Consider the following 16227-nt stretch of genomic DNA (forward strand, 5'->3'; position numbering starts at 1 on the left):
AGTGAATTCCTGCCACTTGTTTTCTTAAAGGTATCCCTTCTCTGTGAAACTTACCATGCTAATGTAACGAGTGTACACATGCATTCCTGTTACCTAGCCCACTGATAAGAATCTCAATAAGATTCTCATTTCAGAGAAGGGCTCGGGGCCTTCCCCACTAGGGGGATGTGCCCCATCTGCTCTCCCGGCAAACAGAGAAGTGTTTGCAACATTTTGTGTTTATTCCCCCATCATCCGTGACAACCCCAGGAACCCAGGACGGGCTCTGCGGGTTCCAGAGCCCTGCTCCCACCTCAACTGGCCCCAGCCTGTTTCCCTCAGGTTTCAGGGGGCACTGTGCCCTCTGCGGTGCTCCCCTGTGGCGGTGCGCCCCTATAGCTGCCGCGCAGTGCGACAAGAAGGTGCTGGCTTGGTGGGTAGATATTTTTTTCCCACCAGTCTTGTCACTGTGGTCTAACCAGTGTTTGCAGGCACAAGGATGCCCAGGTGCCCTCTGGGCCCTGGCAAGGAGCTGGGAAGGAGCACTCTGCTGGCAGCAGAGGATGGTGAGTTCTGGTCTTCCCTGGCACTCCAGGGAGATGGGGCCTGCCTCAGCCGCAGACCCTCCAGGAGCCAGTCTTCTCCCTGGTCACATTCTTCCTTCCCTCGGGGGAGGAGGGCTCTGGAACGAGGGAGGCATGGACTCTAGCAGCCCCCTTAGAGCTGAAGCAGAGTTGGCTAGTTAAACACCAGTGAGTGGGAGTCATGGATGGGTTCAGTGTGGCTTTGCAATTTATCTAAAGAAGCTTCCTGCTTTGGCCCTTGGAGGAGGCGCAATCGGAGTTGAAGATGGGCTGAAAACAGAGGCAGCTTTCCTTGCAGACTCTCAGTGGCCATGAGGGAGCTGTGAAGTGCCTGTGCTTTGACGAGTGGCACCTCCTCTCGGGAAGTACCGACGGCCTGGTCATAGCCTGGAGCATGGTGGGCAAGTATGAGCGATGCCTCATGGCCTACAAGCATCCCAAGTACGTGCCTGAAAAGCCCTGTCTGAACGACGTAGTGCTCTCTCCTTTCCCCGTCACAGCCTAGGCCTTGAGTCTTGGCAGATCAGGCCCTTCCGCTGCCTGCTGACCTTTGGTCCCGTTTGCTCCTCACCCATTTCTTTTTCCTCCTCCCTTGCTGCCCGGTACCAGTTTCCTTCCGTCCCCTGCTCTGTTTGGCCAGTCCCTCTCACCCTCCCTCCACCCCCCTACTCGTGTCTCTTGAGAAATAATAATACCAGATGTGGATTTTGAGAAATGTTTGAAATGTCATACTTATGACACATGTGATATACTTGTATCTGTTTCCTACTAAGTGTATGAATATTGGCAGAACGGTCCCAAATAATGCCAATTCCAGTAAACTTAAAAGTGTTAGAATTGGCCTTTACCTTAGGAAGCTAGAGTTACAAAAGCTTAAAATGATCCAAGTGACAAAGGTTTAAGAATAACTGAGGGCTTTCTCTGACTTATTTCACTTATATGTGGAATTGCAAGAACAATATAAATGAACCAACAAAACAAAACAGACTCATAGATACAGAGAGCAAGCTGATGGTTGCCAGCTCGGAGGGGGTACAGGGGCTGGGTGAAAAGGGGGGAGGGACTAAGAAGTACAAACTGGCAGTTACAGAACAGTCATGGCACGTAAAATGCAGCATAGGGAACCCAGACAATAATATTCTAGTATCTATGTGTGGTGCTGGATGGGTACTAGACTTACTGTGGGGATCACTTCTTAAATTATATAAATGTCTAACCACTATGCTATACACCTGAAACTAATGTAAAATAACATTGAATGGAAGCTGTAATTGAAAAAAGAAATAATAACCGAGGGCTTCAAGGAGCTTACTTCAAGTCTGTGGGCTAGATTCTATTCCAGGACTGCAAATGGATTTTATCTTACAATTCCAATCCCGGTTTAGTGGTGGTGGCGGCTCTGAGCCATTTGAGAAGTAGTCTGAAGTCCCATCTGGGCGTAGGGAAAGGGTATTGTGGTCAGTTAATGGTTTTGCCACGGCCGTAGGTTTTATAGGCTGCTCTGTGCCTCTCCTGTGCTACACGAATAATTCTTCTTCCTCTGAGTGCGATATAAACAATTCCAGGGGATGAAATGCTATCCTGATCGATTAAAGCAGTAAATGGATCTTCCGGGGGATCTGTCGGGGGGCAGTTATTTAGTAAAATACATCCCTAAATTTCCTTATACCCTCAAAAGAACCTCTTGAACAGGCACGCCGGCTTTGGGGGAGGTGGAAGGGGATTTGGATATCCATGTGTGTGTTCTCTGTCTGTGGCATGTGGCTGCACTACTGATGGGTGCGTGCTGGGCAGGGCCTGTGTTCAGTGATTTATCCAGTCCTTAGGTGATTATCAGTAACTCTTTGCCTATCATCTGGATTATCAAACCTTGACCCCCATATGGGAGTCAAACCTTACAATGTCATCTGCAAATTATAACTCTGTTTTTAAAACCTTCCAAGCTCAATTTGGTAGGATTTCGTTTAAGTATTAAAAAGTAATTTGTTGCAAGAAAACCCAGAAGTCTTGTCACCGTTCCACCAATCCATGAGCCTCTCACTCTACTGTAGCTATGAGGCCTTCTTAAACCATCCTCACTCGCATTGAATGACAGTCCCAACATTCCATTTGCACTGGTCTTGCTTGATACCTTGCGTAGTTACAGCAAATCCACAGACATCTGGAGGACATGGTCAGTGCTTTTGTTTATACAACCCTCGTCCTACTCATTGGTTTTAGCGCTGTACATATGTAAGTACTCAAAAAGTATTTCCACTTGATTTGTAATGAGAACTAATTTGACAGATTGCCTTTCTGGAGAGTTGTTATAATGATTGGGCTGATACCCATCTTTTGAAGATGACATAGGTGAAAAAACAGAGTTGTTGTCTGTCTTCTTGGTCTAAGTTTTTCATCCAAAATTAAAATTATGCATACGGTGGGAGAGAATGGATATGGGAAATAAAATTAGAGGATACAAAGTAGGACTGACAACAATGATAATCTGTAGACAAGCTTATGTATTCTGTAGAATCTTAAAAAAACCCCGCAAAACCTTTATTCTCTAATGCCTTTTCTACAGCTAGTACTATATTTTTTTAACTTTTAAATTAAGATATAATTTATATAACATAAAAATCACTATTTTAGAATGTACCATTAAGTGGTTTTTAGTATATTCATAATTTGTACAACCATCAATATTTATTAAAGAACATTTCCATCAGTTACTAAAATTACTTTGATTTTTGTAATTTCAGTTTTCTCTCTTATTTTCTTGGTCAGTGTAAATAAATAATTGTCAAGTATTTAGCTAAAGGTTTGTTCATCTTTTTAAAGAACCAACTTTTGGTTACATTGATTTTTCTCTCTTGTTTTTAAATTCTCAAATTCACTGATTTCTGTTACAAGCTCTATTTTCCTCCTTTCTCCTTGGTTTGAGTTTAGTTTAACCTTATTTTTTCTAGTTTTTTTTAAGGGGAAAGTTTAGGTTATTGATTAGAGAAATGTAGGCATCAACTGCTATAAATTTCCCTATGTGCAAATTTTCCACATTTTCTTCTATTATTAATTTCTAAGTTAATTTATTGTAATTGGAGAACTTTGCATGGTTTTAATCTTTCAAAATTTATTGAGACTTGTTATGTGGCCTAAATTAAGGCCTATCCTGGAGAACATTCCATGTGATTTTGAGATTAATGTGTACTCTGCTGGTAGTTTGTGGAAAGTTTTGTATATGTCTCTTAAGTCTAGTTGTTTTCTAATGTTTTTCAGATCTTCTGTTTCCTTGCTCACCTTCTGTCTAGTTGATCTATCCAATATCTAGAATGTGGTATTGAAGTCTTCATCTATAATTGTTGAGTTGTCTATTTCTCCTTTTAGATAGGTGAGTTTTGCCTCATGTGTTTTGGGGTACTGTAATGAGGTAAATATTCATTTGTAATTGTTATATCTTCTTGATAAATTTATCCTTTTGTCATTAGATAATGTCCTTTTTTGTCACTATTAATTTTATGTGGTATTAATATAGCCACACCATTTCTTGTTTGGTATGGACTTTTTCCATTATTTCACTTTTAAATTTTTTTGCATTTTTTATTCTTAGGCGAGACTCTTGTAGACAGCATATAGTTGAGTCATGTTGTTTTTAATCTTGTCTTCCAATCTCTGCATTTTATTGGAAGAGTTTAATCCATTCGCATTTAATGTAAAAATAGCTTGTTTTTACCATTTTGCTGTTTGTTTTCTACAGTCTTATATATTTTTTGTTCCTTAATTCTTATATTACGGCCTTTGGCCTTAAATTGTTAATTTCTAATGTTAATCAGAGAGACTGGCCTGTGTTGTTCTCATCTGGCTTTGGTATTAGGGTAACGCTGGCTTTGTAAAATGAGTTAGGAAGTATTCCTTCTTCCAGTTTGAGTATTTTAATATGAAAACTCTGGAAATCAAACCTTTCTTTTCCTCAGGGTTTGTTTTTGTTGTTGATTATTGTAGCTTATTGTAGTGTTTGTATGTTTAGTGTGTCTGTATTCTTCATCTTGCTTGGCCACTGGTCTCCATTTTATTGCCTTGGTGGTACACTAGTGACTAGAATGAGATTTACTTGAACATCTGGAAATAAAATACCTCCAATTCTCTGTCAAGTTGTGCTGCGCTGTTGATGGAAGCCTTCAACACTCATTTAGGCAGGTTAAAACTCCGCCTTAGCTCTTACTTCCTGTTTGTGTGGAACATCACAGTCAGCCAAGAGTGAGACCTTAGGGCTTTTCCACATCTTTCCCAGTAAATGCATAGCCCCAGGAATATGTATGAGCTTTTTAAAGTCCTATGGACATTTTACCCACCATCCCCCACCCCCCCAGATTTTTCTCCAAAGCTTTTTGGTTAGTCAGTTGTATGCCCCCAAAAATATGCATTGTCTTAGGCAGCAATGATGAAAATATGAGTCTAGAAATGTTTTCAATAAATTCCCCCAGGCTGCAGCTTTAGCACTGAGTTCCTAGTGAGGTGAAATAAGTTTTTTTGAGTCAGTTTTCAGGAAACCATCAGACAGATCAATTAATTCATTGTGAATGAGTTTCCTCCAATACCAGGAACATGAGCTATTTTCATGGCGACCATTGGACTGGGGAGTTAGGAAGGGGACTAAGGTCCATACTGAGACTAAGACTTTTTTTTTTTTGTCTAAATGCACCCTGGCTTTCTGTAAGCCTTTGATTATTTTCCATAGTTCCTAAATAGTTGATTCTGATAGGCTGTTTTTTTTGTTTTTTGTTTTTTTTTTTGCCCTTTTTTCATTACTTTAATGGAAGGGTAGAATTCTTGAGCTCTTGCCTCCTCTATTTTCATTGACATCACTCTTTGTAGTGTTTTTTGTTTTTGAAAAACAAGCAACAAAGGAGGATACAAATGACTTATTTCTAGGACAGAGACAAAACCTGAAAGGAGACTGGTCTACGCTAAGATCATAATAACCACAATTAAGTTAGGTACTGAGCTGTTTTTGAAATACTTTCCCTGGTTTAATCCCAACAGCAGTTCTCTGAGGCAGAAATCACTTTCCCCTCTCCATAGAAGAGAAAACTGAAGACTGAGAGGTTACTTTCTTAAGGTTATACAGCCAGCTAGCGGTAGCATAAGGTTTTGATCCCAGGTTTTCTGATCCCAAAGCCTATGCTTTGTATCAGTGGGCTGTAATGGTATAGGCTGAACTACCCAATGTCACAGGAATCTATGAAAAGTGCAGGCCCAGCTCAGCAAGATCAAAGGAGACAAAAAAAGAGGCAAACCCTTCCACCACAAGGCATCTTTCCTAGTACTGATTGTCCTACAGGTGGACTAAGATGCACTTAGGGCACCAATAAAGGTATTCCATTTCCATCTGGGGAAAAATCTGTAAGTTTGTAGGACTTTCTAATATTTAATTTATTCTATCTATCTATCTATCTATCTATCTATCTATGTATCTATGTATCTATCTATCTATCATCTATCCTCTATCACATGAGGAGGGATTCAAGCCACATTGGCCTCTCTGGTTTCCTTTGAATAGGCTGAACATGCTTCTGCCTTTCAAGTTCTTTGTTATTTCTGTTTTGCTAGTGGTAGGGGCTTTGAAAAGTCTTCCTCTGGCCCTTAGATCTGATCAAGGCTCACACAAAATGGTATGAAGTGGATGTCATTTTTTTCTAATACATCGTAGCAATGATTATACTTGGAAACATGAGCCAACACTCACTTTTTCAACAATTAGTTATTGAGGACCTGCTGGGGGCAAGGCCCCATGCTGGGCACACAAAGATGAATGAGACTTAGGTTGTACCCTAGAGAACCCATCAGTATGCTTAAAGTTTGTGTGTGTGTGTGCATGCATGTGCGTGCAGGGGGAAATGGAGACAAAGACGGCCTTATAAGCCAGGCCATGGATGGACTTAGATCAGTAGAGATGGCAGGGATGGGTGGATATGCTTTGTGTATAAAATCAAATTGGTGGCATCCAATTCAACTTTTCAGTATAATCAATAGGAATGGGTTAATTATACCTCTCACATTGAATAATCCACATATCTGCAGTCTGACTGGGACCCATCCATTGTAGCAAGCATTTTGTTGGAGTCACCTCTCTAAGTTTTCACCTGCTCCTTTCTTTTTTCTTGCTGGTTGTCACAGAAGAGAACTCATAAATCTCCTGCCTGGGCACAACTCTCCTTCAGGATGTTTAACTGAAAGAATGAAAGCCACCAATTTAGACCCAGAAGAAACTGCTTAAATACCAGATTTTTGCTTCATACAAGGATGATCTTTCTTTTCTTTCTTTCTTTTCCTTCCTTCCTTCCTTCCTTCCTTCCTTCCTTCCTTCCTTCCTTCCTTTTCTTTCTTCCTTCCTTCCTTCCTTCCTTTTCTTTCTTTCTTTCTTTCTTTCTTTCTTTCTTTCTTTCTTTCTTTTCTTTCTTTCTTTTCTTTCTTTCTTTCTTTCTTTCTTTCTTTCTTTCTTTCTTTCTTTCTTTCTTCTTTCTCTAATAATACTATTTGAAAAGGAATCAAAATATTAAATAATTGTCAGGAGGACTTTTGTAGAAGTTGATAGCCAGGAATCAACTATAAGAGAAAAGCAGGATCACCTATAAAACAGACCTCACACAATGACATAAGCCTTTGTACTTGGCCACCAGTGGCACGATGACCAAGGTGCAGGAAGAACTGCAGAAAGGGAGGAGAGAGACAGCCCCATCTTGAGGGTTACGGTTGACATCCAGAATTCTAAAAGGACGGCAAGCAGCAATTCAGGCACAATTAAAACCACTGCCTCCCAACCATACGCAAAATACCCTGAACTACAACAAAACAAAACAAAACAAAACAAAAAAACAAAAACACTAACAGCTTACTGCCTGTGGCTCTGTTCTCTTCCAGGGAGGTGCTGCACGTGGCCCTTCTCTTCCTCAGGGTCATCAGCTCCTGTGCAGATGGCAAGATCCGCATCTACAACTTCCTAAACGGGAACTGTCTGAAGGTGATGAAAGCCAACGGCAGAGGTGATCCCGTGCTGTCCTTCTTTATTCAGGGCAACAGGTGGGTGGTAGGTGTGCAGGTCAGAGCCATGAACAATTCTGTTTGGATGATCTTTTTCTTCTCCTTTGGGACACCAGCCCTGGATTCTCGGGCAGTGGGAGAGAGTAGGTAAAATTGGACTCTCCTCCAACTTTGGATGGAGGACAGTACTTGTCTCATGGGAAACCGAGTGGTCTTTGCACCAAACTTAGCAATCAGGGTTCACATCACTTTTTTTTGTTCTGGACGTCTGGGCAGATCACGCAGTGAGTGCCATATGGCTTTGCTGCGGGGGCCACGGTCTGCGAACTGCAGCCCCTGCCTGCGCCGAGTGAGCGTTCGGCTGCCTGAGAGCTCCGCGAGGGCCATCCTTGACCCTCTCTTCTGCTGTGGAGATGTACGGAGGCTGGGGGAGGCGGGCGACAGCAGGGGCAGGAGGTCTGGTGTTCAGTGCGATGGTGCTGAGCAGATGAGTCAACAGAAACCGGAACCATGACTAAACTGACTGTATGTAGTACTGTGTTTGTTATATGACACGTTCAGGGTGATATTACGTGAAAATACCCAAGTAGAATTAACTTTTAAATTCTACCAGAGGCTCACTTCAGGCATCAGTTGATCTCCATGAATTATCTTGCCTTCTCTTTAATGAAACTTTATGAATACTATTTCTCATCTTGAAGGGGGAGGGCTGGTAATAAGTCTCAATAAACACACACTTCTCAGTCATGAGGCAATGATGTTAAAAAAAAAAAATCACCCCTGGCTTTTTCTCATTCAGGACATCTGAAGAGAGAATGTTTCCTTTTGGCTTGAATTAAAATAAATCTGAAAGACATTTCTAATTAGAATGATTCCCCAAATTTTATTCCAGTGTTTTCAACTGAAACTAGTCACCATTTCAGAGCATTAACAGTCAGTTAAGGTCTTGAAACTGCAGCCTCTTGGGGCCAGGAGGGACCCGCACACAGTGTTTCTGTTCCTTGTCTATAGTGGCAGGAGGTCTATGGGACCAGAGTGGGGAAAGCAGCTTGCTCTGTGGACACTGGGAACGACAGGAACCAATGCAGAGGTGCGAGGCAGTTCTTGGGGGGCCCAGACTTGGAATGCCTTCCCTACCAGGTCACTGAAGTGGGGAATAGGGAGACAGAACTCACCCGACTTTGTAAAGAAGAAATGTTCCATCTAAACACAGAGCGAGCCCAGAGACCCTGGAGTCCTGGAGGGAAGGAGAGCGGGCTGGGGGATCGTCGAAGTGGGGCACGCTCCCCGTTGAGGAGTTGTCCACATCCCCATCACAGCACTAGAAACATGGCATTTGGATGCTGTGCTTTAAAACAGAGTGAATTTCAACACATCTGGGGGCGGAACACCTAAGCGTCTGCCTTGGGCATCCTAGGTGCTTGGCACTTCCTCCAAAGTCAGAAACTGTTTTAAAAAGATTTTAACTCCAAAAGCAAAGTAATCAGAACACATGTGCCCACTCACATTTAATTAACAGCAACAACAACACAACTACGGAGCCTGGGAGCCCTGCTGTGTGGCTGTTGCCCGTCGCCAGTCTAGACCCTCCAACAGCCTGTACACCCTGCTGGCACGGCCACGTCCCGGGCATTTTCCTGTGGCCTGAGGGCTGCACAGGACAGGAGCCAATGTGCAGGCTGGGAGGCCAGGCAGCGCAGTGGCCTCCAGGCTCCTTTAGTGGGCAATCTCGTTGTTGTGGTTCCAGGATGGTGATCAACACGGAAAGCAATATTCTCATGTTCCAGTTCGAGAATATAAAGTGGCAGTACTTCCAGGAACGGGCCAAACAGAGGAAGAACAAGGACAGAGAGGAGGACAGGGAAGAAAGCAGCCTCACAGAAGTCCTCTCCAAAGCCAGCACTCAGGCATACAGCCTGAAGGCCTCCACATCCAGTAAACAGGTGGTGGCCCTGGAGTCCCTGCTCAGTAAGCCTCACAGGTCCCGTGTCCTGCTGAGGGCAGCCAGGTTCCCATCAGGTAAGAGGACAGACTCCCGGGGCCCCTCAGTGGCAGCCAGTGGGGCAGGTGACAGGCTCCCAGTACTAGTTTCTTTGTGGGATATTTTGGCCAGTGTTTTCTTGATGGTATGAAGTCCCTCCCTTGAAGGAAGGTGGGAGCAATTCTGTTGGATTTGCCAATCTGTTAGCCAGCTCCAGGAAACCCGCTGATTTTCAAGGCCTGAGTTTTCAGATGTATTGCAAACTTTGTATGGTAACTAACACTTGCCATTACAACAAAAAACAAACCACCAACATCTTCTCCCCATACCCCCAAGCTGAACACACAGTACATAATGATTTCTTAGGACAGACAAGATAGTATACTGCAGAAAAGTGTTCAATGCAGTGTGTTATCTCTAGACCCCTGACTGATAACCTGCATACCTGGAAGATATTAGTTATAAAGCAGGTACTTGGGCGTGTGTGCATGTGGGTGTGCAGGTATGGGGCGGAGTGGCGTGGCTCACTCAATTTAGAAGACACCCAAGGAATAAATTATGTGCGGGCTAGAGTAGGCAGACTCCTTTCCTTTACCTGCCCTGTACTTGGTGTGCAAAATTGGGCCCATGGATCAATAGATCTTGTCCCCGGCATATTACACTGCAAACGGTCAGCCAGGAGAGAGGTTTGCATAATGCCCAGAGCTGAGTACTCAGGAGGAAAAGCACGCAGGAGGGAAGTCAGGCAGTGACTGAATCCTTAGGCTCCAGGTGACTACCTAGTTTCCCCTGGAATAAGATAATAAGCAATAAGCAATAAGCTAATGGTTTGGGTGAAAACCAGTCAGGTGATCAGCTAGGCCCCCACTAGTCACACCTCACTGGATTGTGTATAATTCTCTGGTTTCCGCTTCAATTTGTATTTAGCAATCTCCACAGAGGAACTTCACGGTCAAGGAAAGCCAGCATCACCCCAAAGAGACAGCAAGAAGAGAGCGAGTCCTGTTTCTAAGGCAGCAAACGGCCTGGATGGTGGGCCGGAGAGTTCGGAGGCAAACGCCCTCGCAGGAGATAAGATGAACGGTGATGCTTTAGTCTGAACCAGCGGAAGACCCAACTCTCTCTCTCTCTGCTCCCCCCAGCCCCCTCCACCCTTCTCTATTGCTCAATCTAGTTATCGATCTGCTGTTGTCTGGTTTTTCAGCAGATCGATACTTTGCTTATTTTTAAGAATTCTGGGTGGATAAAATGCCCAGTTTTTCCTAAGGGTGATTGGTTTTACTTGTCTCTACTAAGTTGGGGCCACATAGCAGGTACCTTTGTAAGAGCCAAGTTTCCAATTTTGGACTCACAGCCTAACTCCCTTCCCTGCTGTGCATTCTCCTCGCTTCTTGGACTGTCATCGGTCTGAGGAAGGGGGCACAGAAGAAAGAACAGGCAGTTGCAGCTGATTTCAGAGGGTGCGTTAGGGGATTTCATGAGGAAGGAGCTAGGTTTGGGGACGGGTGCTATGTACGTGAGATACGGAGATGAGCGAGAGAGAGATGGGGAGGGAGCTTTTTAGAAGAGTTACTGGACATCACAAATAGTATGCCCCTTTGTTGTTTTTGAGAAACTTTGATAAAGATTTAAAATGCCTTTCCAATAGTTTTGGTTAATAGAATAGTGTTTCTTTGAATCAAACTCCCTGCAGAGACTAGCTTCAAGGTGAGGATGGAACGACTGCATTTTAGGAGGGCTCTGCTAACAGTGGGCACCTTTGTCTGCACCTGTGTGGGCACGCAGTGGTGTAAAGCCTCAGGGGTGGCGCTGCTGAGCCAAAGGATAATTTCATTAAAAAACTAGAAAGAGGTTGCCATGGTTGTCCTTTAAAAATGATGGGTCACTTTACCATCCTGCCAAGAATGAATGAGAGCTCCCACTGTACCCACGCCAGCACTAGGTCTCATCCGTCATTTTGTTCCCATTTGTATGATAAGTAAAAATGGTGTTTGCATTTTTTAAGGGTGATCACTTACACACTAAATGTCCATCAGTGGGCAATGACTAAGTAAATAATGAAAAATCCATGTTACGCCATATTCTACAACAGCTAAATTGTTATCATGAGGACCTCCCTATATTGACTTAGAAAGAGGTCCACAATATATTATACAAAAAAAGACAAGTTAATGGACAATGAGTCATCACAATTCCTTCTCATAAAAGGAGAAATAACTGTGTTTTCTCACGCATGTACATACACATGTGGAACAGCTTTCCCTGCAATTGAGAGGGGTGAGGGGAAGATTTTGACATCTTAATTCTAGTTTTATAAGTTTTAATAAAATATTATTTAATTCACAAAGTAAAAGTCAGGGAGAAGTTTGAAGTTTTATCCCATCCTAGTGTGTTCATATATAAACACCTTGGGATAAAACTATTTGATCAAGGAAAATTATATGCTTAACAAATGGCTGTATTTTATTTACTAATTATAGATTGGTATAGTATGGGGTACAGACTTTTCCTCTCAAGGTTTGACTAAAAAAATGACTTCCACTTACTATGACTCAGTTATTCCTTTTGTAAAATAGGAATAATGCATTCAGTGTATCCATGAAGTACTGTAGGGACTGAAAGGACCAAATGGAATATAATAGATTTGATATAATAGATCTGCTCACCTGTGAAGACATCCTTGTTCACTCACGGTCTTAGGCACTTTGGAGATCTTGACCACGATATACCGTGAAAGAATGAATCTCTGGTCTTTGTCAGCAGCTTTTGGACCCACTGATGTTGTTCAAACATTTTGGGAACTCCTGTTCAGGAACTGCCTTCTGGTCATGCTGTGATATTTAGCATTTCCCAGGGATGACATTCTTTTTAAGGCGATTTTGAATTTCAAAAATGTCCAAAGATCACTTGGAATCAAATTTGATTAATATGATGGAAATCAAATTTTGTGATTCACTTTTTCTTTAAAAACAGAGGTATGTTACTATACATGTATAAGGCCTGTTTTGTGGGAATCATAAAAGAGGTATGAAGTTTCAAAAATGTGGAGCACTGGGATCACATGTGTTTCCTGCAGAAGATGCATATCTACAGGTTAATACACATTTGCACACTAGTGTATTTGTTAAAGACTTGTTCTGTGGAATATGCCGTAACTGCTGGTATCATAGAGGACTTCTGCCCACATGACGGCATATCCATTAAGCAACAAAGACCTCAGTCTGCCTAGCAGTTAGAATTGATTTAATTTTTATGCATACATACTTAATGTTTTGATGGTACACTGATTTGTTTTCTTTCTTTCTTTCTTTCTTTTTGAAAAACAAGATGATGTGGAGAAAGTACCAAAACAAGAACTGGAAACTCCTGGAGACCTGACCAGTCCCTCAAATAAAAAGTCCTGGCAAATCCCCATGTTGCCAGACCGGTTCCTCCTGACCATTAATGCCCTGCAGCAAGCCCATAATTCACGGGAGTTTGCCTATCCCCGCAGGCCCCAGACCCAAGTCATTGACACCTGGGTGCCTTCAATTTCACACCCAAGGAAGGTCCTTAGTTTCAAAGGAAAATCAATACAACATGCAGTTGATAGGCTGAGAGCCAGCCACCCTCCCATAGATGTGAAACAAACCAGTATTCCCCTTGAAATTCAGACACTGCAGCCTAACTTGAAGAAGTCTTTGCACAGTTCCCGAGTCCAGTCCACCATACCCCAGCGCAGGATTATCCACACCAGGCTCGCTGGCCGCTTAGAGGGTGAAGACCGAGCAACCGGTTCAGTTGACAGGACAGTGCGCAGCGTCAGCCCCTTAACCAGCATGCAGGTCATTATGCCAAACCGCATGCTGCCTCCACCAGTAAGCAGGACAACCCAGTCTGTCAAGAAAGAACGGCCTCGTCTCTACACGGCCCTCAATCCCTTTAGAGTGAACACTGAATTCATGCTGTTGACTGTGAGGGAGGAGAAAGAGTATGAGGAAGCCAAGATGAAAGAATATCAGGCCAGAAAGCTCACCGGAGTGGTCAATCCAGACAAAGCCAGGAAAGCTGCTTGGATCAGGAAGATCAAAGGCCTGCCTATAGATAATTTCATGAAGCAAGGGAAAACAGCAGCCCCTGAACTTGGTCAAAATGTATTTATCTAAACCACCCTTGGGAAATTACAATGTTCTGCAATTAAAAGGAAACCAACTGGATGTTGGTGTTTGGCTTCTTGTTGTTGTTGTTTTTAATGTTCCCTGGCAGTTAACACGGGGACTCCTAATTATCTTCCCATGAACCAAAGAATTGATATTATCAAAGTAAGAAAGCAGAAGGAGGCTGGGAGACATTAGCCTCGTATTCCCACTGAAAACCATTCACTGAGACTATGGAAACCCAATTTTATGGAGGGGGGGGTGGGGAAGTGATCACTGGAAATTAAATACCACTCATCACTATCAATTAAGTACTATCATTTTTATAGCGAATGAATGGATACAATTGTATCAGAATAATGCATTGGAGTTCCTTGGTATTTTTGCATGGAAGCCTGATGAAGCTCAGTGAGTTAAGAATCTATAGCAGAAGCCCTCAATGGTGTTGACCGATTCCAACTGAGAACATTATGTATTCTTTTTCTTATTAGGACTAACTCCTATGAAAGAATATTAAGCAGACTTACCCTTTCTACAAAGGGAGTGGGCACTAATAACAAGTGTGTTGAGGTTTCTAGTTACACCTTCTTAGGATGGTATCAGGGTTCAGGCAGATAATTTAGAAGAGAGCATCTCACAAGGGCATGGCCCATTGGGGACCTCGAGTCCCATCCAAAGGGCATACCTCCTACTGAGCGGCTCAGCAGGGCCACAGGAGGCCGTGAGATAACAGAAAATACATATCGGCCCCTGCCCCGGCTCCTGGCACAGAGCTCCCTCACCCCTTGTACATTCCTAAGTGATAAGAGCAGTAGGAGTATCTTGTTCTAATGAGGTGACTTTGGGTGGGCTCCTGGATGGGGTCTGGCCACCAGGAAGACCAAACGATGATAAGAAGCTTGGCACTTTCAGCCCAGCCTCCCATTCTTTAGAGACAAAAAGAGGGGCTGGAAACGGAGTTAACGGTTGAACATGCCCGCATGAGGGAGCGCCACACAATCCCAACAGCAGGGGGTCTGGAGAGCTTCGAGGCCGGTGAACACATCCCCTCCCGGGAGGGCGACACACACCAACTCCCCCGGAGCTCCTGAGCTCAGGACCCGCCAGACCTCGCCCTCTGTCTCTCTTCATCTATCTGTTCATCTGAGTCCTTTATCATATCCTAGAATACACTGATAACCGTAAGTGTGTTCTTGAGCTCTGTGAGCTGCTCTTGCAAGTTAATCTCACCTGAGGAGGGGTCCTTGGAACCTCTGATCTATAGCTGGCTGGTAGGAAGCACAGGTTATAACCTGGGCTCGTGACTGGTATCTGAATGTGTGTGTGTTTGTGTGTGTGAGGGAGAGTCTGGTAGGACTGAGGAGCCCTTAACTTACTGTGTGATCTGATGCTATCTCCAGGTATATTGTGTCAGAATTTAATGAAATTTAGTAAAGACACACAGGAGAGAAACACAATAGGGGAGAACTGTCTCCCCCTGCCCCATACAGATGATTATGAACTCAAATAGAATGCAAAACAAAAGCAACAAAAATCCCAACGCCGCAAAACCCCGCAATGTATATTTTGGATGGGCCACCAAAAATATGGCATGGGCAGTCTAGGTGTACAGGTAGCCTGTTCACAGCCTCCACTTTCCACTTCCAAGTGCAGGAATACAATTGTTTGCCAAATTGAAAAAAAAAAAATTCTCATGATTAGGTTTAAAGTAGCATTGGAAAATAGCAATGTAAAAATAGAGGTATTAACAGAAGAATCCTCTCAGTTAAGGAAATGTGCTAGTATGCATTATTCCATGAGCCTTGAAAAGCACCGTGACCCGTAAGCCACACAGATAGGACGTTGCTAAAATCAGGGTTCAAAGATGACTTACCGTCCCTGAATTTCAGGCCCTTCCCATGGGCCAGACTGTTCCCGAACCGAACCCGCAACTGATGTGGGTTCTTGTCTCCCCAAATAAAAAATTTAGCTCAGGGATGCTGATGATGAAAATTAAGATTCATTTCAGCTCTGCAGAGAGAGGAAACTGGCAATCAGAACCAGACTCCTGCCTGCGTGCGAACGCTCAGGCTTTTTACTGGGTCCGGGAGGGTGGGAGTAGGTGCTTCCGTTTTTGGTGTGAGTTTCTATGGCTACAGGGTGCTGACCAACGTTATTTTCTTCCCACAGGTGCACCCCGGTCTTGTTTTTCTCCTTCTTTAAGCCCTGTGAATAAGCTCAATAGAAATAGTTTATTTTGTGTTTCTCTTGTGATTTTCAGAACAGGATCACTGAATTAATTTCTCTTCCCCTCCCTTCCTTGGTGTGTTATCTGTCCTGCCTAACATTCCTCTCTTCCCTGGACACCTGTGGTCTGTCGCAACTGCAAGAAGTATCAAAGGAAGCCCCCAGACGAGGGTGATTTAAGGTACCCATTCTCCAGTCAGAGAGGAGAATTATAAACCACTAGCTCCCTTGGTTACGGGGAATAAGGTATTGAGATTTACCATGTGACTGTAAGCTGCTCAAAACTGTTTGGCCTTGTTCAATT

At 43.4% G+C, this 16227-nt stretch overlaps 1 protein-coding gene across 4 annotated transcripts in view; it reads left to right on the top strand.

The window, feature by feature from the left end:
* FBXW10B (F-box and WD repeat domain containing 10B) overlaps nucleotides 1-13706 on the top strand; it is a 38552-nt gene extending 24846 nt beyond the window's left edge. Inside the window, exons 10-14 of one of the 4 annotated variants that reach the window (XM_054571075.1) lie at nucleotides 862-1004; nucleotides 7461-7619; nucleotides 9328-9599; nucleotides 10489-10644; nucleotides 12889-13706. In XM_054571075.1, coding sequence (XP_054427050.1) covers nucleotides 862-1004; nucleotides 7461-7619; nucleotides 9328-9599; nucleotides 10489-10644; nucleotides 12889-13706 — 1548 coding nt within the window. The remainder of the gene's footprint in view (nucleotides 1-861; nucleotides 1005-7460; nucleotides 7620-9327; nucleotides 9600-10488; nucleotides 10645-12888) is intronic. The other 3 variants (XM_054571077.1, XM_054571076.1, XM_054571078.1) reach the window with 3 other exon arrangements.
* Nucleotides 13707-16227: the final 2521 nt, after the last annotated feature.

The sequence above is a fragment of the Pteronotus mesoamericanus genome, unplaced genomic scaffold (genome assembly GCF_021234165.1).
Source record: "Pteronotus mesoamericanus isolate MK-2021 breed Mesoamerican mustached bat unplaced genomic scaffold, CSHL_Meso_final contig_22, whole genome shotgun sequence".
NCBI classification, from domain to species: domain Eukaryota; kingdom Metazoa; phylum Chordata; class Mammalia; order Chiroptera; family Mormoopidae; genus Pteronotus; species Pteronotus mesoamericanus.